General features: G+C 39.4%; 3 protein-coding genes across 6 annotated transcripts; all 3 read right to left on the bottom strand.

Annotated features, from left to right (window-relative positions):
- Positions 1-3664: 3664 nt before the first annotated feature.
- Positions 3665-8320, bottom strand: LOC116309524 (C-X-C chemokine receptor type 3-like). 3 transcript variants are annotated; one of them, XR_005614738.1, is made up of 5 exons: positions 8126-8320; positions 7845-8025; positions 6906-7259; positions 5012-6642; positions 3665-4930 (listed from the first exon to the last, which is right to left on the bottom strand). XR_005614738.1 is itself a non-coding variant. In XM_039619051.1 (4 exons), exons 2-3 carry the CDS (start codon positions 7254-7256, stop codon positions 5893-5895), a joined length of 1101 nt encoding a protein of 366 aa, XP_039474985.1. In that variant the 5' UTR covers positions 7257-7259; positions 7845-8320; the 3' UTR covers positions 3665-4930; positions 5853-5892. The 3 variants fall into 3 exon arrangements, 2 of the variants coding, with proteins under 2 accessions (XP_039474985.1, XP_039474984.1); XM_039619051.1 differs by having other exon boundaries at positions 5853-6642; positions 7845-8320; XM_039619050.1 differs by having other exon boundaries at positions 3665-6642; positions 7845-8320.
- Positions 8321-12925: 4605 nt separating this feature from the next.
- LOC116309489 (C-X-C chemokine receptor type 3-like) lies at positions 12926-16663 on the bottom strand. Its single transcript, XM_031726098.2, has 3 exons — positions 16492-16663; positions 15490-15843; positions 12926-15154 (listed from the first exon to the last, which is right to left on the bottom strand). The coding sequence occupies exons 2-3, from the start codon at positions 15838-15840 to the stop codon at positions 14417-14419; spliced, it is 1089 nt and encodes a 362-aa protein (XP_031581958.2). The 5' UTR covers positions 15841-15843; positions 16492-16663; the 3' UTR covers positions 12926-14416.
- A 1646-nt stretch (positions 16664-18309) lies between these two features.
- LOC116309525 (C-X-C chemokine receptor type 3-like) lies at positions 18310-22742 on the bottom strand. Of its 2 annotated transcripts, XM_039619151.1 has the most exons (3): positions 22268-22742; positions 21265-21955; positions 18310-20919 (listed from the first exon to the last, which is right to left on the bottom strand). In XM_039619151.1, the coding sequence occupies exons 1-3, from the start codon at positions 22691-22693 to the stop codon at positions 20669-20671; spliced, it is 1368 nt and encodes a 455-aa protein (XP_039475085.1). In that variant the 5' UTR covers positions 22694-22742; the 3' UTR covers positions 18310-20668. The 2 variants fall into 2 exon arrangements, with proteins under 2 accessions (XP_039475085.1, XP_031582005.2); XM_031726145.2 differs by having other exon boundaries at positions 20779-21955.
- Positions 22743-24404: the final 1662 nt, after the last annotated feature.

Below are 24404 nucleotides of genomic sequence, written 5' to 3'. Positions count from 1 at the left end.
TGTGAAAAACAGGTGGTTTGTTTTGAAGGTCGCCCCCCAACTCACTTCCGTGTCTCGCCTTTAGAGGCCTGGCTTGATTCAAGCTTCTGAAAAGAAGGAAACAAAACAGACAAAGCATCGCATAAATAGCTGCTAAACTAGAGGGAGCTGTTGAGATTGTGAGATGGGTTGGCCGGCTGGAGTCACCAAAGTCCACTCATTCATTTTTAAAGTGAGAATTATGCTATTTAAACAAAACTAAGAGTGTAGCAGATAATTAGAATGAAGTAGAGAGCTAAATGATGCCAATCTAACTTTAATTGTGAAAGAGAGACTAATGTAAGTTTCATATTAGCTATTTTAATTAAACTGATTTATAACATGACCATCTCAAAAGTCATTTTCCGCAGTCCCTGGCCAAGACGAATGCAGCTGTTGTTTGTTGGTGCAGGTGTCAGAATATTTATAACATTCAATACTTTGAAAAATTCTCAAGACTTTCTTCGTTTTTAATTTTTTTTTCTGGAAAAATGGGAAATAAGTCAATGAGTAAACATGCTAATACAACGTGTAAGGTTAAAAACAAGAAATTTAGATATCTGCCGTTTAACCCAAATCCAGCAGAGGGCGCTCCACTGCAATCAAACTATGTGTGATGATGCGCATGTAAGTACGTATGTAGTAATATGGTCTTTACAGGAGTATTTTATCTTTTTTTTTAGCCTGGTGATGTTCATGAATGACCATATCTTTGTTCATTCATTTAGTTGGACTATTTTACATCTGACTTTGCTATTTTGACACAAAGGTCTGTTTTTTTTCTAAACAGGAATCCCAGCTTTACTGTAAATATTAAGTTTAACTCAATGCAGCACTCAGTGTGTTCCATTTCATTTGTTCAATGTGTGGTCCTCTGTCTTCTTAACTTTATCTAGTTATAGTGGCTTCTGAGAATAAATTATGCTCACATTTATTATCCTCCAAAACCCAGAATTTAATTTTTGTCCTCTGTTGGGGACATTTATATGATCTATGAATCCTACTGTAGTTTCAATGTGATATCCAGGGCTTTCAATTAACAACACATTTGTGGGGGTTGAGCTAACAGACTACATAGACTTTCTTTTCAAAATGATGGGAATTGCAGCATGCACATTTTATCTCCAGAAGGGAAGCAGATACATTGTTTTGCCGATATTATGATTCTATTGTCAAAACTCAAATTGTTTCTTCAATTTGAAACTCTTAGTAGCTATGTATAGGATTTCAGAAATGTACCATCGTTTCCAACCTATAAGTCCTCACTTCAGAAAGCAGAGGGCAGGGTGAAGCAGATTTTACTTGAAACTTTGGAAGGGGAGTCAGACTTACTGCTGTCATGAGGTAGAGGAAGGCGAGGCATTAGAGCAGGAAGGTGAAAGCTCAGAGGAAAAGGTGCCTTAGCAGGAACAATGTGCTGGCGCTCATACCATCCATAATAACAAGTATTGATTGTAGGGCTCACATGCGCGCGCGCGCGCACACACACACACACACACACACACACACACACACACACACACACACACACACACACACACACACACACACACACACACACACACACACACACACACCAGCTAAGAGTTTGATTGCTTCCTTTATCCTCTTTGATTAACAGGATATGTTGGGTCTGTTCCCACAAACCCCGCTAATTCTAGAGACTTATTCATCATGAATGAAAACAAGACAGTCAGCGATCGATCGATTACTTGCGCAAGGGAGGCCTCGTCTATGTCCAGCATGGAAGTGACCCCGATGAGGGCCTCCTCTCGCTGGCTTTTATTGACAAACTTCAAACAATAGTTTACAAAACACCTCCCTCGCAACCCCTTTGGTTACAAAGACAAGGCACTGTATGTATGTATATGCAGGTGTGTGTGTGTGTGTGTGTGTGTGTGTGTGTGTGTGTGAGAGACCTCCTGCTGACCAAAGGGTCGTAAACGCAGGAAGCTTACATCAAAGGAAGTAGATCTTCCAGATAGGATGTATCTGCAATAAAACCTCCCCCAACACAAAGTGGTTAGAGGTGCTCAGGATCAAAGGAATGGCTTTGATAATACTGCTTGAACTAAGACTGTACAAATTTAAGAAACACAATGGCAACATTCAACAATTAGACCTAACAGGATATATGGTAAAAGTGCTTTGAACTGTGAGCCTCCTGTCTTTGTCAGTTAACTTTCAACTTTACTGAAACTGGGTTGATTCCCTGCACAGGTCAGTGCCTATATGCCAGTTGAGAAACCAAACGTCACAATTTCAGAGCCCTAGCTTGTACACTGCTTCTTAGCCACAATGGACTTTGGAGGCCATCATGTTCCCTTTTTTCAGGCTCAAAAGCTGGTACGTCCTCTTCTGAGCCTTTATTTTCTTACTCTAATGTTTGACCGTCCTCCACCTCATTTGCTGACAACACTAAGTATGACTACACTTTCACCATTCTAAGTAAACGAGTAAAGAAATCCCCTCAAAAATAATTTGAGGTGTAATTAAATGACATAATTCGGTAATAAAGCCAGACCTGATGTCAGCTACAAGGTACAGAAGATTCAAAAAATAACAATTTGGAAAAAGAAAAAGATGCAACATGTTTCTTTGAACCACAAAATACAAATTATCTAAAAAAAAAAAAAAAAAAAAAAAGTCTAAATATCAATGTGCTTTTCTTACGGGTTTTAGGAGGCTATTGAAATAAAGTCTCACCTGTGAGCCATCATCATCTTTGGATATTAGCGATAAACACAGCATGCTAAAGACCTCTTCAAAAGTCTGGAGACTTTGCCCATTGATTTCAACTCAGGATTTACTGAGTGTTCATCATAATGTCTTTATCACTCTCTAATTTTGATGTACTTCAAAGTCTTTAATCTAATTTAAGACACCTTAAAATCAGATAAATATTTTCACATTAAGACTTGACAGCAACATACAACATACTTTTGAAATAAATATTTAACAAAAAATAATGACATTATTAAACAAAATATTAAACCTGGTGTTTCCAAACCTTTCTGGATCGTTGCAATGATATCGTTCATGAAATATCTGAACTGATGTCTAAGTTACAGTTTCAATTTTTGTATGGTTACCTCTAAGTGTGTATTTTGACATTTAATCTTCTGTTAGATGTGACGGGCGCTGCAAGTAAATGTTGCGAGTTCACCTGTGTTTCAGTGGCTTAGAGCTGAATCACTCTTCTGAGGTTTCTCTTTCCATCATCACACCCAGAACATCTCAGCTCCAAACTTTGTGTCAGGGAGTTTTCTATAATATAGATAATATTTTCCCACACAACTATTTCCTAAAGGGCCATAACAGCAAGTGGATCTGCGTATTTGATATGGCAGTTTTTTTTTTTTTTTTTTAAAACGTGTTTGTTTTGTTTAAATGCCAAATACCCTGATGCACTTGTCCCATCGTGTCTAGGCATGGGACAGTACCAACCTGGGGCTCTTTTGCACGTCAGGTAAACATGAAGCCACATGCAATTTTCTATAATAAAGAATTCACTAACAAAAACAAAGAGCTTCATCAGGTTGGTTGTGGACCCTGAAAAGAAAAAAACCAACCCCCCCCCCAGAATCAAAACATGTATTGTCGAATACACATCAACCATTGAACATTATGTATCTTTTTCCTTTTATTTCACAATTATGCACTAAATTCACATTTAAATTTACATTTAGTATGCACAATTCATTTAGCATGTTTGCACACTGTTTCAAAAATATGTATAAGACTGACAATAACAGAATAACTGTCAAGTATTTGGTACATTTTGGTATATAGGAAATAATTAACATCAAAGCATATCTGCAGAAGACATAAGAGATATATTAGAGACACAGAAAGAATCTTTCTGAACAGTGCATTCTGGGAGAAACGGTGTCAGGTGTGATGCTAAAAGTAGCCACTTGCACAGCTACCTTTCCTGACTTTTCTGTGGAAAAGTCAGGAAAACAAACAAAAAACTTAACACTGACCCAAAAACAAACAAAAAACTTAACACTGTAAAAAATGTTAAATCTTAGAAATGTGTACTGTAACATGTGCAAAACTACAAAAAATGTTTTAGACATAAACACACATTTTGAGCAAAAATCTGCTACGTAAATTAAAAAAAAGTAAACATTTTAAATGAAGACTTATTTTATTGCTAGTCCTCAGTTTTAAGCATAAGACACATTTAGAGCAGGATTAAAATCTGCCAACAAAAACAAACAACACTACATGCTGTTGTCATCCGGTGTCCTGTCTGCACATTCCCAGTATCCATGCTGCAACAGTGAAATCAAGAACTAAAAATACTGGCGACTACCAGTGCTGCCCTTCAGCCTCCATGACAGGAGGACCAACATAAAGACTGACAACAAACAGAAACAATCTGAGGACTTAAATACAAGGAGACGATGGACAACAGGTGGAAAGACATCAGGAACAAATCTGACTAACAAAACAAGGGAAGCCAAACTGAACATAACACACATGAGATAAGGTACTGTCAAAATAAAACAGGAAGTTACACTCACGCAGAGAACAAGACAAGGACATGTAAGCAAAGGGAGACGAAACTCAGAGACACGACTAGGGAGACACAGAACGAGGGTGAGAGAGTGACGGTCAGAGAGGGTGAGGGAAACCAGACACACGCACAGATGCCCACATGCCTGGGGAAACATGACACGGTTTTGTAAACGGACTCAGTCGCAGACCAGGAGACCTTTGCAGAAACTGTGGTGTCACCGGGTGAATATATATACAAGGTGCTTGGGAAAGGGGTCCGGGGCTCCAGGGGGGAAGGGGAAGGGTCCAAAACCACACTCTGCTCTTTCACCCAACAATCCCACTCCTTTTCCACCAGTCGCTTCTCTCGCTCACTCGGGGGTACAGGGACGGGTCCGGGGGGAATCTATGCACACACACAGAAAATCCAATTAGCACTACATCACAGGGAAACTCACTGACTTAAGCAGATTGCTGAAGCACTAACGCGGGTGACTCAACGTTCCAGCGACGAGTAGTGTAGGTCTGCCATCTTAAAAAGCCCTTCTGATTGTAGTAAACAGTGACAGGTGTGATGATGAGCACAGGTGCGTGGGCCAGGTGCGGAGCCCGCAGTGAGCATCGCCGTGGCAGGGGAAAGAGGGGGAGAGAGAGAGAGAGAGAACAAAAACAAAGACATGTTGCCTAACATGGAATCAGCCGGTGAGGCACGGGGACCGTGACAAAACAGGCAAATAAACAAGACAAGACAGACTCCACTGGGAGGCAAAATAACGCAGGAGATACTGAGGAGGACACACAGAGGCAATACCAAGGCAAACAGGATCCGAAAGGAAAAAGAAAACTCAATAGACTACAAACTAGCATCAGGGCTTCAAACTGAACATAAGAATGGCAATAACTCTATAAAGAAAGAACAAGACCAAACGATGCAAAAACACATTCTACAAAATACATCATGGACCTAAATAAACTCAAAATTGTGGGTCAATGACCCAGTACCATGACAGTAACATCATCATGCTCACATGTGAGCTCTCTCATGAAAGAGTATGTTTCTCTGTTCATCTTCCCTAAACTGACTGTTTCTCTACAGCCATCATCTGTTTCAGCTCGTCGTCTTGATCATAGAGATACTTACAGATATCTACTTTTAATCCTTTTGGGTGAGCATATGTCACCATGATGCATGTCCGCAATGTGAGAGTCATTTTTTTATATATAAACATCTGTTTGTCAGTTACACAGAATAACATCCTCCACCCCTTGAACTCATGACATGAAACTCCATTCACTTCCTCTCCGGAGTGTAAAGTTGTTCTACTTACATCTGAGTCAGAAGAGAGCATGTTTCTCTGTTCATCTTCACTAAGCTAACTGACTCTCTACAACCATCATCTGTTCCAGCTCTTCCTGCTGAACCTGACCGCGATCAGGCTGCTGTCTCTGGCCTACACCAAGATCCCAGAGTGAGCCTTTTGGTTCAATTTTATTACATCTCAGCATGGCCAGTAAGTGTTGCCTGAAGTTTCCACACAGGCCGAGATACAGCAGAGGCCTCAGGCTGGCGTGAAGGCAGCCTATAGCAGAGGTGACCATGAGAAGTGTTTTTAGTGAACTTTCAGAACCTTCATGTGAATCGTTAGGAGGATCCTGAAGTCTGTTCCTGACAGTGTCCAAAACGAGTATGAAGTTGTACGGCATCCAACACAGACAGAATACGACCACTAGAGACAGGATGACGGTGATATTTCTCTGGATTGGGAGGCCATTACAGCTGCACTGCTGCCGTAGCATATGTGAGCAAAAGATCATCAACATGATTCCAGGTAGCACCAAGCCAAATATATGGTGTAGCAGGCGTGACCACAACTGCCAGTCAGTTCCAGATTGAGGGTAGATATTAACACAAGTATTATCTTCTGTGTAATTATTTTTACCCACCAGGAAAATCCAGTCAGGTGCAGTGAGGAGGACAGAGATAAGCCAAACTAATAGGCAGCTGATATGAACTAACCAGCGCCTCCTGTGGGAATACAACTGGATGCCACGGATGGATGACAGATAGTTTTGAATACTGATGCAAACCAGCAGAAAGATCCCACAGTAGTAGTTGAGCTGGAAGAAGACAGGGAGAACTTTTAGTGTAAGACACAAACCTCTAACATCTATAAAAATTACACTTCATTTCTTCCCTTTCACTTCTGTCCTACTCTAAACTGCTGTTTCTAATCTTGTTCTCTTCCTTAAAAATTTTAAATACTCAGTCACTGTCATCCTGTTGAGTACAATGACTCTGTTCAGCTTTCTCACAGCTTCACAGAAAATGTCTTACTTTCATTTTCAGTCTCTATCTGTTTCACACAACATCTGGCCCTTACCTTGAAAACGACCCCAAAGACCCGGTTCAAAATTCCCCAAAACCAGTCACAAAGCTGAGTTGTCTGTGCAGCCCAGAAGGGCAGCATTAACAGGAGGAGGATGTCCACGATACTCAGGTGGAGAATAAAGGTGTCCGATATGCTCCACAGTCTCCTCTTTTGAACCAGAACTGTCAGGAGAATGATATTTCCCAGTATGCCAACAAAAAACACTATGGCATACAGAGCAGGGACCCACACTGCCTCACTGCCTCTTTTCACAAAAGGCTCATCCCCTGGATAGTCATAGGTGATGTTTGGGTCATAGTCAATTCCACTGTTCACATCCAGATCATCCGTACTCATATTCATGTTCTGTTGAACAAAAACAAAAAGTCAAAACACAAGTGTTGAAACACAGAGAGAAGACAAAAATGCTGCAGTGCCTCAGAAACTCTATGTCAGAATAGATTCCTCTCTCTCTCTTTCTCTCCGGGTAAAAGGGAAGTCAGTTCCCTGACATTTCCCTTTGGGAAGCCCAGATGAGCCTTTATAATACACAAGCACATCCCAACTCATCTGGTGTGATGTAGCAATGGTGGAGTGGACATAAAAGGAAAGTACAGTACTCCGTTGTCCGCCCCCCCCTCCCTCACTCACTCTCTCTCTCTCTCTCTCTCTCTCTCTCACACACACTTAAAATCTAAAAGAATGTCTCGCTGCTTTGTTATTGAATGTTGTTGAAATAAAGTACAGTCAAGAGTTAAAGATTAGGAACGTTGAGCGTGCCGATACAGTTTTTGCCAGCTGATTCAAAAAGAAACTGAAAGGGACATGCCTGATAATTATGAGCAGCTTCAATTGCTGCAAGAAAAATATGCGTAACGTTAAAACACTTCACAAAAGTCAATATATATTCATATTGCATGAGGGCTAATATATGCAAACAAATGCACTTACTTCACATAAAGAGCTTCAGCTGCAGAGTTTGGGAAGCTTTTTCCGCGTTGTGGACCGATGATGCTCAGGTGAAGAGACACATTATCTCTCTGAAATCTCTTAGGAAGCTGCGTTTGCGCTCAAAATTTAGGAATCATAAAACTGTAATACAGACAACTCGCACGTGCTGAGAGTACAAAATCTATAAAAAAAAACAAGGGCCCTGGTAAAGGAGACGATAAGAAAAGCTGAGCTCCCAAAAGTCATTTTCATAACACAGACAGAATCATGCAGACTCGTACCTTAAAGCCTCTCATGCACAGAAAGGACTTATAAACACTTTAACTTCTACTCCACTGGGATTTTGTGGTTCATCACGCCTCACCTCGTTGTTTTTCAAAATAAAATATTGGATTATAACAATTTAACTGCAACAGATACGACTAAAAATCTCAAAGAAAGATAAGTTTACAAAAAGACGAGGCTCTGTGGTTTAGTACCGCTCATACAGACGCGTTACACTGGCTCAGCCTCTGTGACATCCGGCTTTAATAAAAAAAAAACAGGTGGTTTGTTTCGAAAAAACACGTCACGACACTTCCGTGTTACTAGTTCATATGCCTGGCTTGATCTACCAGATTTCAACAAACAAACGTCTTCGTTTGTTTGCTGAAAACTAGAGGGAGCTGTTGATATTCTGATATTGTGAGATGGGGTCGGCAGTTGTGAGATCTAACTAGACACAAGAAATCATAAATAAGAAAAGTCTTAAGGAAACACTGGCTCAAAGACATCTGTTAATGAAGTGAGTCTCACAAATCAGTTATCATTTGATTTATTTGGGCACTTATCTTGAAGTATTATTTAAATTCACCTTAAATAATGGACATCGACAAAGCGTGTTAGGGACCACTTAAAAAGTCTGCAGACTTTGTCCTTTGAAATTCTCATATAGATTTCATTTCAGGAATTATTAGGTAGTCAGCATAATGTCTCTGGCACATTTTGATGTACTTCAAAGTATTTTGGTTTAGTTTAAAACACCTTTATGTCAGATATTTTAACATTTAGACCTGGCAAACACATGCAGATTTTTAAAATAAATATTTTTCATACAAATAATGATGTTATTAAACAGATTAAACCAGGTCTTTCTAAACCTTTCTGGATTGTCACTTCTTCTATTAACTGCTCTTTGGAGTTTGAATCATTTCTTTCATGAAATATCTGAGGCAGAAAGACGTTACAGTTTTCCCTATTTGCTGATTCATGCATGGTTGTCTCCAAGTCTGTGTTTTCACATTTAGCAATCATTGTATTGTTTTTGACAGTTCGATATATTTTTTTTTTTATCTCGACAGTTAATCCTTTGTTAGACTTGACAGGATGCTTCAAGTAAGCGTGCAGCTGTGTTGCAGGGGCTTAGTCATGAGTCACTCTTGACTAAGTTGTTTCTCTTTCCATCATTACACCCACACCGTCTCAGCACCAAGCTACTCAAAACCAATTAGTTGCCCTAACTTAGTCATCTTAAGTAAGCTTTACTCAATTTTTTTTGAGGCAACGAGTTGCATAGGTTTTCTAAGTTCTGGGAACTAATGAAATTTTACAGTGTATGTGTCAGTGAAATTTTCTATAATATAGACAGTTCTTTCACACACTCTCTTATTTCCTCAAGAGTCATCAGGACAAGTGTATCTGATTATTTGATATGGCAGTTTTGTTTGGTTTATTTACATTCTAAACGCCCTTCCTGATGCTCCTGTCCCATTCGGGCTGGGGACAGACAAAAAACAAAACAAAACTGGGTAACCACTACACTATGGCGACACATGCAATTTTCTATAATAAAGAATTCAACAACAACTGGAATTTATTGTCACACCTGCAAGCGAGCTCAGTCAAGTTTTCAGCTAAAAGAATGCTTTTTTGCACAGATAGATACAGTGGCTTGCAAAAGTATTCGGCCCCCTTGAACTTTTCCACATTTTGTCACATTACAGCCACAAACATGAATCAATTTTATTGGAATTCCATGTGAAAGACCAATACAAAGTGGTGTACATGTGAGAAGTGGAACGAAAATCATACGTGATTCTAAACATTTTTTACAAATAAATAACTGAAAAGTGGGGTGTGCATAATTATTCAGCCCCCTGAGTCAATACTTTGTAGAACCACCTTTTGCTGCAATTACATCTGCCAGTCTTTTAGGGTATGTCTCTACCAGCTTTGCACATCTAGAGACTGAAATCCTTGCCCATTCTTCTTTGTAAAACAGCTCCAGCTCAGTCAGATTAGATGGACAGTGTTTGTGAACAGCAGTTTTCAGATCTTGCCACAGATTCTCGATTGGATTTCGATCTGGACTTTGACTGGGCCATTCTAACACATGGATATGTTTTGTTTTAAACCACTCCATTGTTGCCCTGGCTTTATGTTTAGGGTCGTTGTCCTGCTGGAAGGTGAACCTCCGCCCCAGTCTCAAGTCTTTTGCAGACTCCAAGAGGTTTTCTTCCAAGATTGCCCTGTATTTGGCTCCATCCATCTTCCCATCAACTCTGACCAGCTTCCCTGTCCCTGCTGAAGAGAAGCACCCCCAGAGCATGATGCTGCCACCACCATATTTGACAGTGGGGATGGTGTGTTCAGAGTGATGTGCAGTGTTAGTTTTCCGCCACACATAGCGTTTTGCATTTTGGCCAAAAAGTTCCATTCTGGTCTCATCTGACCAGAGCACCTTCTTCCACATGTTTGCTGTGTCCCCCACACGGCTTGTGGCAAACTGCAAACGGGACTTCTTATGGTTTTCTGTTAACAATGGCTTTCTTCTTGCCACTCTTCCATAAAGGCCAACTTTGTGCAGTGCACGACTAATAGTTGTCCTATGGACAGATTCCCCACCTGAGCTGTAGATCTCTGCAGCTCGTCCAGAGTCACCATGGGCCTGTTGGCTGCATTTCTGATCAGCGCTCTCCTTGTTCGGCCTGTGAGTTTAGGTGGACGGCCTTGTCTTGGCAGGTTTACAGTTGTGCCATACTCCTTCCATTTCTGAATGATCGCTTGAACAGTGCTACGTTGGATGTTCAAGGCTTGGGAAATCTTTTTGTAGCCTAAGTCTGCTTTAAATTTCTCAGTAACTTTATCTCTGACCTGTCTGGTGTGTTCTTTGGACTTCATGGTGTTGTTGCTCCCAATATTCTCTTAGACAACCTCTGAGGCTGTCACAGAGCAGCTGTATTTGTACTGACATTAGATTACACACAGGTGCACTCTATTTAGTCATTAGCACTCATCAGGCAATGTCTATGGGCAACTGACTGCACTCAGACCAAAGGGGGCTGAATAATTATGCACACCCCACTTTTCAGTTATTTATTTGTAAAAAATGTTTGGAATCATGTGTGATTTTCGTTCCACTTCTCACGTGTACACCACTTTGTGTTGGCCTTTCACGTGGAATTCCAATAAAATTGATTCATGTTTGTGGCTGTAATGTGACAAAATGTGGAAAAGTTCAAGGGGGCCGAATACTTTTGCAAGCCACTGTAGCTTTATAGAGAATGGTAGGAATGATTTCCTGTAGTGTTCTTTATGGCAGTGAGGTTGAATCAGTCTGAGGGGGAAGGAGCTCTGCTGCCTCAGAAGTGTGGAGTGGAGCAGTTGTGATGGGTTGTCCATGATGGAGGGCAGTTTGTTCAGTGACCTCGTGTCCCTCACTGACTCAGAAACCTCCAATTTCTGACCAATGATGACTCTGGCCTTGCAGATTAGTTTCTTGATCCTGATGGCATCTCTGTCACTGATGCTGCCCCTCCCCCCAAGTAGACAACAGCAAAATAGATGCCATTCGCTACCAACACCTTGTTGCTTCTTCCTACATTTTATTAGTGAAATGAATAATTGTGTTTTTCTGTCAATGACATTTTCTGGTAAATGACCTTGTCATCTGCATACTGTACTGTGTGAGGGTTTCCTGGAGTAAACTTGTATGGTAGCAATAGGAAACGTCACTGGAACAGTTTTTACAGTAAGTATTGTGCTGGAGTGAAGATGCTTTGAAAGTGCCTGGACCTGTACCTGTATCATTTAGCAGAGGTTGCGTTTATTTCTTGGTACATTTAGATCAGCCTCTATTATGGGTTTCCTGGTTTGAAACAGTCTGGACTGCTACCTGTCCATCATCCACACTACCCAGATGTATTTCCAAAGAAGCCTTGGGTCATTCAGGCCAGTCGATGCTTCTTCCTTTCTTTGACTGGATTTTTTAGAAGATGTGTTGGATGAAAGATGAGGTAGAAAAGAGTGTGTTCACAGCTATCCCAAGTTTGGCCAACAGGCAGTAGATTCTTGGAAGCTTGAATTATACTGAATTATGAAATAGTGGTCTTAAAGCTTTCTTCAGCCATCATGATCTTCTGTTACTCCTGCAGCATGGATCAGCTGTGGCGTGGTACTTAGGGCTTTAAAAAGCAGAAAGCTTTTAAGATTGTCATGGCAGCCGTTGTGGTTTTCTTCCTCTGTTGAACGCTGTACAACATCACACTCTGGAAACATGTCATTTTGACACAAGCAACAAAGCTTGTTCGGTCACAATATCTAATTCTGTATGCCTTCGTGGGTGTGGAATTCCGGTATCGGTGCCTGAGCATTCCCAGGTCTCTGTGTTCTGGTCAATCTGCCAAAACCTCCAACCCCCCTTGATATCAAACAAATCTTATCAAGCCTACAAAACGGACATGAATGGACACGAAGCCAAAAACATCAGCACATTCAGTGTATGTTTGTATATTTTTTGTGTTAGATAACCTGAAAGAAGAAGTGGCTACTTTGTTGTTTTCTGTATGTTACACTGCATTTATTAGCAGTGTAACATAAACCTAGCACAATCAAGTCTGCTGCAGCATTAAAGTACACCCACACGGCCAACAGACTAATTAAAGGAATCTTTGGTGATCATTCTATGAAATTGGACTCACTTGCTGATAAAACTATTGCGTTGGAAACAGCTATCAAAACAGTGCACAACAGTTGAAAAAACGAAGAACAGTTGGTAAATTCCTCTGTGTACTCCATGATTCAGGTCCTGTTTGAAGCCTCTAGTTTGTTTGATTTACTTTATTTGGAGGAAAGATGGCAGAAGAATTGGCTTTCATTCATCTTTGTGTTGAAAACAACCTAAAACTTACAAAAAATAACTTGATAATACGCATATATGTAAGACATCAAGCCTAAAACTCAAACCTGTAAAAATATGTACAAACAAACATAATTAAAAACATATAACAAAATCCACAGTAGAAACTGACGAAGAAAAAGTACAAATTGGCGTTTGCTGTAATTCTAAGTGACTGAAAGCAATCCTTTGAACGTCTCCAAATAACACAAGTGGAGGTGTACATCTCCACTTGTGTTATTTGGAGACCTAAGTGAGTTCAGTTAAAGTCTGTTCATTTTTAGACATCCTTTTAACTATAACAGGATTTCCAGGGGATGTGGATCCCACCCTGAACTATACCCTTCATAGTTGGAATATTCCTGGAAAGTATCATCAGGTGAGGATTTTACTTACAATACTAAAGGCTAAATTTATTTTCATAGACAAAATGCTTATTTTTCATATAATTAAATTTTGTCTTTAAAAACTCTTCATACAGTCAGCGTCGTAAAAGTGAAAACATCTTTCAAAATTCACATTTACTATGCACAGTTCATTTGAACAATGTCTCCATTGTGCTTCAAAAATGCTTTATTTAAAACAAACTACAACAAAATAACTATGGATAAAAAATCAATATGGATATTTGCTACATTTTGGTATATATGGAAACAAATAACAACAAAACAAATCTGCAGAATATATATTAGAGATATATACGTCATGCAGAGAGATTTTTTACAGTGCATACTGCAAGAAAGTAAATGACATGTGATGCTGAAATTATGGCCACTGTGTTGGATCAGTGTGTCCTTGATCCAACACAGCTGATTCAAATGGCTAAATTACCTCCACAACATTGAAGTTGTCTACAGGCCTGGTAATGAACTAATTATTTGATTCAGGTGTGTTGACCCAGGGTGATATCTAAAACCTGCAGGACACCGACCCTCGAGGCCTGGAGTTGCCCACCAATGACATAAAAAGAAACATGAAACTTATGGCAATAAAGTTACAAAATGTGTTTATGTGTTTAATGTAAGAAGTCAATAATACTATCACAGATAACAGTTTGCATTATATCGACTTTCAATGATTACAGCATTAGCTTAATGATAAATGTGTTGAAATCAGTTCACTAACAACACAGATATTTCACTATTGATAAAAAAAAACTATATATTTTTATTTAAAATAATAAGAAAGATATACATTTTGTGCTTTTGGATGAGTATGTGTCACCATGATGGATCTCCACAACCTTAGCATTATAGTGAAATGTGAAAGTAGTTTTTGTAGATAAATATCTACTTGTCAGTTACACAGAATAAAGTCCTCCATGCCTTGATATGAGATTGAATTCACATCCTCTCAGGAGTGAAACAACATGCTGCTCAGATCTGAGTCAGAAGAGAGCATGTTTCTCTGCTCATCTTCAATAAGCTAACGGATTCTCTACAACCGTCATCTGTTTCAGCTCTTGCTGTTGATCAGGCTGCTGTCTCTGGCCTACACCAAGATCCCAGAGTGAGCCTTTTGGTTCAGTTTTATTACATCTCAACATGGCCAGTAAGTGTTGCCTGAAGTTTCCACACAGGCCGAGATACATCAGAGGCCTCAGGCTGGCATGAAGGCAGCCTATAGCAGAGGTGACCACAAGAAGTGTTTTTAGTGAACCTTCAGAACTTTCATGTGAATTGTTAGGATGTTTCTGAAGTCTGTTCTGGAGAGTGTCCAAAACAAGTATGAAGTTGTACGGCATCCAACACAGACAGAATACGACCACGAGAGACAGGATGACGGTGATATTTCTCTGCATTCGGGCCCCATTAGAGCTGCACTGCTGCCATAGCATATGTAAGAAGATCATCAGCATGAATGCAGGTAGCACCAAGCCAAATATGTGGTGGAGTAGGCGTGACCACAACTGCCAGTCAGTTCCAGATTGAGGGTAGATATTAACACAAGTATTATCTTCTGTGTAATTATTTTTACCCACCAGGAAAATCCAGTCAGGTGCAGTGAGGAGGACAGAGATAAGCCAGGCTGACAGGCAGCTGATATGAACTAACCAGCGCCTCCCGTGGGAATACAACTGGATGCCATGGATGACAGAGAGGTAGTTTTGAAGACTGATGCAAAACAGCAGAAAGATCCCACAGTAGTAGTTGAGCTAGAATAAGATAGAGAAACTTAGTGTAAGACACAAACCTCTAACATCTATAAAAATTACACTTCATTTCTTCCCTTTCACTTCTGTCCTACTCTAAACTGCTGTTTCTAATCTTGTTCTCATCTTAAACATTTTTAAGTACTCAGAGGATGTCACGTGTCATACTGTTGAGTATAATGATTCTGTTCTGCACGTTCTGCCAAGAATCTACAAACAGCAGGAAATGATGGAGTGCAGCCAAATATAATCCAAGGCAAAACAACTTTCTCACAGCTTCACAGAAAATGTCTTACTTTCACTTTCAGTCTCTGTTCCACACAACATCTGGCCCTTACCTTGAAAACGACCCCAAAGACCCGGTTCAAAATTCCCCAAAACCGGTCACAAAGCTGAGTTGTCTGTGCAGCCCAGAAGGGCAGCATTAACAGGAGGAGGATGTCCACGATACTCAGGTGGAGAATAAAGGTGTCTGATAGGCTCCACAGTCTTCTCTTTTGAACCAGAACTGTCAGGAGAATGATATTTCCCAGTATGCCAACAAAAAACACTATGGCATACAGAGCAGGGACCCACACTGCCTCACTGCCTCTTTTCACAAAAGACTCATCCCCTGGATAGTCATAGGTGATGTTTGGGTCATAGTCAATTCCACTGTTCACATCCAGATCATCCATACTCATATTCATGTTCTGTTGAACAAAAACAAAAAGTCAAAACACAAGTGTTGAAACACAGAGAGAAGACAAAAATGCTGCAGTGCCTCAGAAACTCTATGTCAGAATAGATTCCTCTCTCTCTCTTTCTCTCCGGGTAAAAGTGAAGTCAGTTCCCTGACATTTCCCTTTGGGAAGCCCAGATGAGCCTTTATAATACACAAGCACATCCCAACTCATATGGTGTGATGTAGCAATCGTGGAGTGGACATAAAAGGAAAGTACAACAGTACTCCGTTTCCCTTTGGTAAGCCCAGCTTATAGTAAATGCACAAACATACAACAGCTCACATGTTGTGATTTGGTGATTTGGCAATTGTGGGGCTGACATAAACGGAAAGTACAGTTCTCCTCACTCACTCACTCACTCACTCACTCACACACACACATCTTTAATCTATAAAACTGCCTCCCAGCTTTGCTTTTTACGGTTGTTAAAATAAAGCTTCTACAAAACCAGAAGAGTCAGGAGTTAAAGATAAGGAACGCTAAGCTTGCGCACACAGTTGTTGCAAACAGACAGTAGACAGAATTATCAGTAACTTCCATGGCTGCAAGTAAAATGTTCATAGTGTTAAAATACATATTAAAGGCGACCTGATATTTGCAAACAAATGCACTTACTTCACATAAAGAGCTTCAGCTGCAGAGTTTGAGAAGCTTTCTGTGCGCTGTGGAACGATGATACTAAAAGCAGGACCTCAGTATGTCTTACCCCTTCAACTCCAAGTAAATCAGTGTTAAAGGATCAGTACTGGTCGGATGTTTCTCGCTTTGCCTGGGTTGACGTAGAGTGCAGGGCAAAAAACCTGTCAAAACCCCACATAAAGAGCTTCTACCACTAGAGGGAGCTGTTGACAACATGACTTTGTGAAATGGGATGCAGGGCAAGGGCACAGTCGTTTTCAGTCACCTGACTTCACCCGTTCGAGGAATTGGATTTTAATCAAAATTGTCAAATTTGGATCAATTGAATTAAAAAAAAAAAATGCATTCCTTTGAAAATGGTTTGGTACAAAGACTGGGCTGAAAATAACTGACAAAGCAGCCAATATCCAAAGACAAACTTTGATCGATACAAAGAGAAATATGTTGCAAAATGCGAGAACTAAGAGATAAGAACATTTCAAAAAACACGTTTTTTTCTACACATTCTCACATTTTGCAACATATTTACCTGCGTAGACAGACCTTCAAAAAACCCGGAGAACTTTTGCTCATAAAATCTGTTGCTCGCTGGCAGCAAAATATACGAAATGAGGGGTGGCTCAAGACTTTTCCACAACACTATATGTTGACACAAAGCTACAGTAAAACAACAAAATACATTACATAATGGATATCCAATGCGGATTTTCTCCCATATCACGTATCATTTGTCTAGCTGTTTGATGTACCAATATGCCAAATATATGTTACAGGTGGCTGTAAATATTCACTGTTGTTCCTCTCTCCTGAACTTCTATGGAATTATATTTATCCCATAACAAATAAACCAAGCAAATAATTTAAATTCACGGCTGCAATTAAATTCCTTGCGCGTAAATTTAACGTTTAGTACTCAGCAACCACGCGCAGAAAGAAGCCATTGCGCACGCGAGACTGTCTGATTTGCATGCGCTACACCAGTTTTATGCTTTCGTGCGTAGCTCTCTGCGAGAAATCCTGCTTTCGCGAAAAAACAACTTTTGACTGTCTGGACGCGACGCACAAAGGAAGACGGGGTCCTAATGTGATTGGTCACTTTAATGGCCACTTCAGGTTACTGCGAAAACTGAGTTATACGTGAGGAATTAAATTGCGCCCGTGAACAGAAATTATTTCACTGGCGTAAATAATAAAAAAAAAAAGTCATGACAAATATAATTCCATGGATAATATTCATTTGATTTAGATTTTTAGGTTTTTTAGGCCTTCTCTTGTACAGTTTCTTCAGACTTTTTAAGGACACACCGAGACCAGAGTAATATTTTTAATTATAATCAGAAAGTCTGTGCCCAATATTACAATACACCCACAGGACCAAAATTATTTAAGGAAACTACTTTACTTGTTGTTAAAGATGCGCAAAGAGCTTTAGAAGCAAGCCATTTAAAACATCTTACAGCTGGTAAATTTCGTTGATGAGGTCTACTGGTCTCCAGGTTTCAGTTGCAACTTGAAGCCTGTCTACTAGTTTGCTCAATTTTCTTCTTTTGACAGAAAAATTAGTCTTCAGTTATCTTTGTAGTGAAAAAATGCTTAGATTTGAAAAAAGAGAGCCTTATTATTACATACATACATAAAGATAAAACATATAGCCTAAAACGCAAACCTGGCAAAGAATGTAAACAAACATAATTAAAAACATCTATACAACAACATCAACAGCAGAAAAATTTAAGAACAAAAAGTAAAAACAAGGAAAGCAGAACAAAGGGTGACTAAGCAGTGGTTTTAAAAAGTATTCATATCCCCGTTATGCTGTTACCTCTTAATAAAATCCTTGCCTTCAGGAGTTTTGTAATCAATGAAAAGAGTGTTAGGAACTTTAATCTCAGTTTAAATACAGGTGTTCTGTGAAGGTCTCAGAGATTTGTTGGTCATCATCAGTGAACAAAAAGCATCATGAAGATTAAGGGATGCACCAGACAGGACGGGGATGAAGTTATGGAAAAGTTTAAAGCAGGGATAGGTTATAGAAACATTTCCCAAACTCTGAACATCTCACAAAGCAATGTTTAATCCCTCATCTGAAAATGGAAAGAGTGTGGCACAACTGCAAACTACCAAGGCATGCTCATCCACCTAAACTGACAGGCTTGACATGCCTACATGCAAAATGCTGTGTGGTGGAAAACTAACACTGTACCCCATCCCCACCATCAAACATGGTGGTGGCAGCCACATGATGTTCAACCTGTTCAAGGCTGCAAAAGGATTATGACTCAAGCAGGAGTCCAGATGTAATTACTATTGTGAATCTCTGGTGAGACTAGAAAATTGCTGTTAACAGAGGCTCTCCATCCAGTCTGACCGAACTGAAGCTATTTTGTGTTAAGAGATGTACTCTAAGACACTTCTTCAGCTGAGAATCAGAGAGGAGAAACACACAGTTTTACTTGCATGCAAGGGCAGCCACAGAGCACTCACACCTGGAGTGAGGGCTCCGAGACTCGCGCTCTGCCACTGCCCTGGTCTTTATTTATACACAAGAAGAGTAATACGTTTGTTCAATGGAATGTTGATGCGTGAGCATGTGCGGATATATGTGTGTGTGTGTGTGTGGCGTGTGTGCGTGTGCCAGGAGAGGCTCCTCTACCTGGTACAAAGTGAAACTGCTCATTAAGCTCTTATCTAGCAGGTACTGCTCCTTCCCTGCATGATAACGGGTCACAGTGAATCAAAACAGTCTGAGTTATAAAGAGGTCATCATGCAGTATTCTATCATATGCAAACTTATATTATTAAAAGATTATACTGACTACAATTTTCTATTGACATTTTGAAAAAAAGGAATGAGCAAAAAATATAGTCTGTAGATATGCAAAGCTTGTACAGACATACCTGCAAAGACTTGCAGCTGTAATTGCAGCAAAAGGTGGTTTGATAAAGTATTGATTCAGGGGACTGAATACAAATACATGCCACATGTTTCAAATTTGTACTTGTAAAAAATGTTTAACACCATGTATCATTTTACTCCCACTTCACAATTTTGCACCACTTTATGTTGGTCTATCAGATAAAATCTGAATAAAATACATTTCGGTTTGTGATTGCAATGTGAAAAATGTGGAAAAGTTCAAAGAGCATGAATACTGATCAGTATGAGTGTAAGATAAGATAAGATAAGCTTTATTAGTCCCACATGTGGGAAATTTGTTTTGCTACAGCAGAAAGTGGACAGTACAAAGTTACAGTAGAGTACAGAGTAAGTAACAGTTTCCTAGTGACTGGTACAAAATTGAATGTTTTAATGTTGTAATGCTTTCTGTTACAGAGAACTGTGACTGAATAAAAGCAATCCTTTAAATAAGACTGGTATACAACTCCATCTGTTTTATTCGGGGACTCAAGTGTATTACACTGAGTTTGTTGATGTGTAGACATCCATGCTGCTTTTGGAAAAATCAGGATTTCCAGACGATGTGGATGCCAACCATGACCATACACTTTGTCTTGGAATACTTCTATAAAGCACTCTTAAATGAGGATTTTTACTTTCAATTTTAAAAGATAAATACATTTTTGCTAATTAATGAAATAATTAAATTCACTGCAGTTTTTTCCTCACAAAATTTCTTAAAGAGTTTGTTTTAAAAACTATCCACAAAGCACTACATCTTTCAAAGTTGAAATTCACAATCTACAGAGATTTACACAGTTCATTTAGCATGTTCAAACACTTCTTTAAATTGGCACATTTAAAACCAACTCTTAAAAAATTTACTATCAACTATATGGATAATTGGTACATTTTACTATATATGGGAAGAAAATAATGTACGTAGTTTGGAAATACTGTATATTGTTGATGACGGAATAATAAATGGCACTTTTGCTGATGTAAAAGTTTTAGCTGTATAAAGAACATGTGGAACATTATAAAAAATGTTTTAGACATAAACACACATTTTAAGCAAAAATCTTAAAAGCAAAAATAAAATTAAAATAACAAATTAACAATTAAATAAGTCAACATGTTCCTTTATGCTGATTTTACTTTCAGTCAGAAGGCTACTCGGCAGCACTGACTAAAGGACAGGAGCTGGAGATGTTCAGATTTTCATTTGAGTGAACAAGACTAGAAATGAGTACATCAGAGAGATGGCTCAGGTTGACCAGTTTGTAGACAAAGAGAGACATGGTTGAGATGCTTTGGACATGTGCAGAGGAGAGATTGGAGATATATTGGACAAAGGATGCTGAATGTGGAGATGCCAATCAGGAGCAATCCACAGAAGAGATTTATGGATGTAGTGAAAGAGACGATGAAGAGGGTTGGTGTGACAGTGATGGATGCTGAGGATAGGGAAAAATGAAAGCAGATAATCTGCTGTGGCAACCCAGCTGAAAGGAAAAGCAAAACAAGATGAAAACATAGATAGGGTATGTGTTACATCGATTACGTTGATTAGAGGTAACCGTTTGGGAGAGGCGTCTATTTAAATTCAGTTTGAATTATTGTTATTCTTGGTCAAAGGAATAAAAAATACAAAGAAAAACAGTTTCAATGGTTTTTCTTGGTGTGGCCATTAAAGTGTTAATTCATTAATTGTCAATCCATAGTCAGGAGTGTAACAGTATTTTGCTCACATCTGAGTCACAAGAGGGCATTTCTGTCTGTTCATCTTTACTAAGCTGACTGATTCTCTACAGCCATCATCTTTTCCAGCTCTTCCTGCTGAACCTGACCGCGATCAGGCTGCTGTCTCTGGCCTACACCAAGATCCCAAAGTGAGCTTTCTGGTTCAGTTTTATTACATCTCAGCATGGCCAGTAAGTGTTGCCTGAAGTTTCCACACAGGCCGAGATACAGCAGAGGCCTCAGGCTGGCGTGAAGGCTGCCTATAGCAGAGGTGACCATGAGAAGTGTTTTTAGTGAACTTTCAGAACTTTCATGTGAATCGTTAGGAGGATCCTGAAGTCTGTCCTGGAGAGTGTCCAAAGCAAGTATGAAGTTGTACGGCATCCAACACAGACAGAATATGACCACTAGAGACAGGATGACGGTGATATTTCTCTGGATTGGGAGGCCATTACAGCTGCACTGCCGCCGTAGCATATGTGAGCAAAAGATCATCAACATGATTCCAGGTAGCACCAAGCCAAATATATGGTGTAGCAGGCGTGACCACAACTGCCAGTCAGTTCCAGACTGAGGGTAGATATTAACACAAGTATTATCTTCTGTGTAATTATTTTTACCCACCAGGAAAATCCAGTCAGGTGCAGTGAGGAGGACAGAGATAAGCCAGACTAACAGGCAGCTGATATGAACTAACCAGCGCCTCTCGTGGGAATACAACTGGATGTCATGGATGACAGAGAGGTAGTTTTGAAGACTGATGCAAACCAGCAGAAAGATCCCACAGTAGTAGTTGAGCTGGAAGAAGATAGAGAAAACTTTTAGTGTAAGACACAAACCTCTAACATCTATAAAAATTACACTTCATTTCTTCCCTTTCACTTCTGTCCTACTCTAAACCTCTGTTTCTAATCTTGTTCTCTTCTTTGAAAATTTTAAATACTCGGTGGATGTCACTGTCATACTGTTGAGAACAATGACTCTGTTCATACTCAGTGGATGTCACTGTCATACTGTTGTACAATGACTCTGTTCAGCTTTGTCACAGCTTCACTGAAAATGTCTTGTTTTCACTTTCAGTCTCTGTTTCACACAACATCTGGTTCTTACCTTGAAAACAACCCCAAACATCTGGCTGAAAGTCCCAAAGAACCAGTCACAAAGCTGAGTCATCTGTGCAGCCCAGAAGGGCAGCATCAACAGGAGGAGGACATCCACAAAACTCAGGTGGAGAATAAAGGTGTCCGATAGGCTCCACAGTCTCCTTTTTTGAACCAGAACTGTCAGGAGAATAATATTTCCCAGGATTCCAATAAAAAACACTACAGCATACAGAGCAGGGACCCACACTGCCTCACTGCCTCTTTCCACAGGAACATTATCCACTGTACTGTTAAACACTGTAAACACTGTAGGGCTATTCACTGTATTTGCTGCATCGTAATCATAATCATGGGTGTTGTTCTGGCCATATTCCAAATAGTCTTCCAACTTTAAGATTCCGTCAGTTTCCACATGCAGCTGTGCCATGTCCATATACTGTGGAGACAAAAACAGAACAGACAAAAATACATCAGTGCCTCAGAAGCTGTAGATCAGAAAGTGAAGTCAGTTCTCTGAAATCTCCCCATAGGAAACTCCTAACATAGACACACCCCCACTCACAGATTGGTAGCTTAAAGCCCCTCATGCACATAAAGAGTTATAAACACTTTAATTTCTTCTCAAAAATGCCACTTCATTGCCAATTATTAATATTTGTTATTTGTCATTCATGTAATTCATTATTTTATGTCAGAAATTGCCATAGTGACACAAAATTCTGGAATTTCTAACAAGGTCCAAAACAGAAAGTGAAGCTTTACTTTATTTTAGTTTCAGCTGTCTATCGTGTTAGCCTTTGTTTTCTTTATGTAATATGCAGCTGTTTGGCAGCAGGACTAGAGCAGAGCATGGGAGACAGAAGTAAAACCAACCAATAACTGAGGAAATCCGCGGGCTTAAAAACACATGAAATAATTAAGGAGGGAGGAATTATCCTGGGAAAACACAGGAAATCTTAAATAAGACTACTCTTAACTAAGCACAAAGAAAAACAAACTCAAAACACTGGGTCAAAGACCAAGGACCATGGCACTTAATAAATGTTTTAGATAAAAATAATGCAGTTATTAAACACAAGATTAACCCGGTGTTTCCAAAACTTTCTGTTTGTTATTTCCCAGCTGTGTGTTTTTACATTTTAGCAGTCAGCGTTTGGTTTTTGACAGTTAATCTTCCATTAAGCTTGACAGGGAGCCTCAAGCAAACGTAGAAACTTGCAACTCCCTTGTTATCTGAGGATGGCTGTAATGAATAGCATGTAAATGGACATGAAGACAAAAACATTAACAGCCACACATACAAAGTATGTTTGTATATTAGATAATCTGCAATAAGCACTGTTTATTTTGTTGTTTTCTGTACTTCCTAGTGCACCAGCAGTTGAACGTGACAGGACAAAAATTATTTTGTCTATTTGGGGCTCACACCTGCATTTGTTGGCAGGTTATAATATTTCGCTTTTCCGATTTCTGGACAGTGTTGTAATAGAAACAAGATGACATGATCAATGTATTTTTTAATACATTTATTTATGTTTTTGTGTGAAATGTTAAAATGCATAAACAATTCTGTTTGCAATATTACAGTACATCCACAGGGTTAACAGACCAATTAAAGGACTCTTGGGTGACTATTCACTGAAAATTGACTTACTTGTTGTTGAAAGCTATCCAAGGAGTTTTAGAAAAAAGCTCTCAAAACAGTTGGTAAATTCATTTGATGAGGTGTACCAGTCTCAGTGATTCAGGTGTTATTTGAAGCCTGTTGACTAGTTTGTTTAATGTTCTTTATTTGCCAGAAAGATGGCAGAAAAATGAGTTGTCATCATCTTTGTGGTGAAAATAATGTAAAATTTACCAAGAAAAGAAAACACAATGCAAATGCAAACCTTTGAAAATATCTACAGACGAACATAATGAAAAACTTATCTCAAAATCCATAGTAGAAATTGATGAAGTAAAACAAAGGAGGGGGTGGGGGCTGCAGAAGAATTTTTAATGTTCAAGCTTTATTGATTAATTGAGCAGCAACGCAGTTGTAAATAATGTTTTTTTTTAACAATCAGCAGTTAAAAACTTCATGTTTCAGGTGCTTTTACAGAGAATTCTGACTGACTGAAAGCAGTTCCTATATAAGCTTCCAG

The sequence above is a fragment of the Oreochromis aureus genome, linkage group 11, assembly GCF_013358895.1.
Source record: "Oreochromis aureus strain Israel breed Guangdong linkage group 11, ZZ_aureus, whole genome shotgun sequence".
Lineage (NCBI taxonomy): Eukaryota > Metazoa > Chordata > Actinopteri > Cichliformes > Cichlidae > Oreochromis > Oreochromis aureus.
Note: the sequence above shows the minus strand (reverse complement) of the source record. Positions and strands in the feature narration are given on the sequence as shown.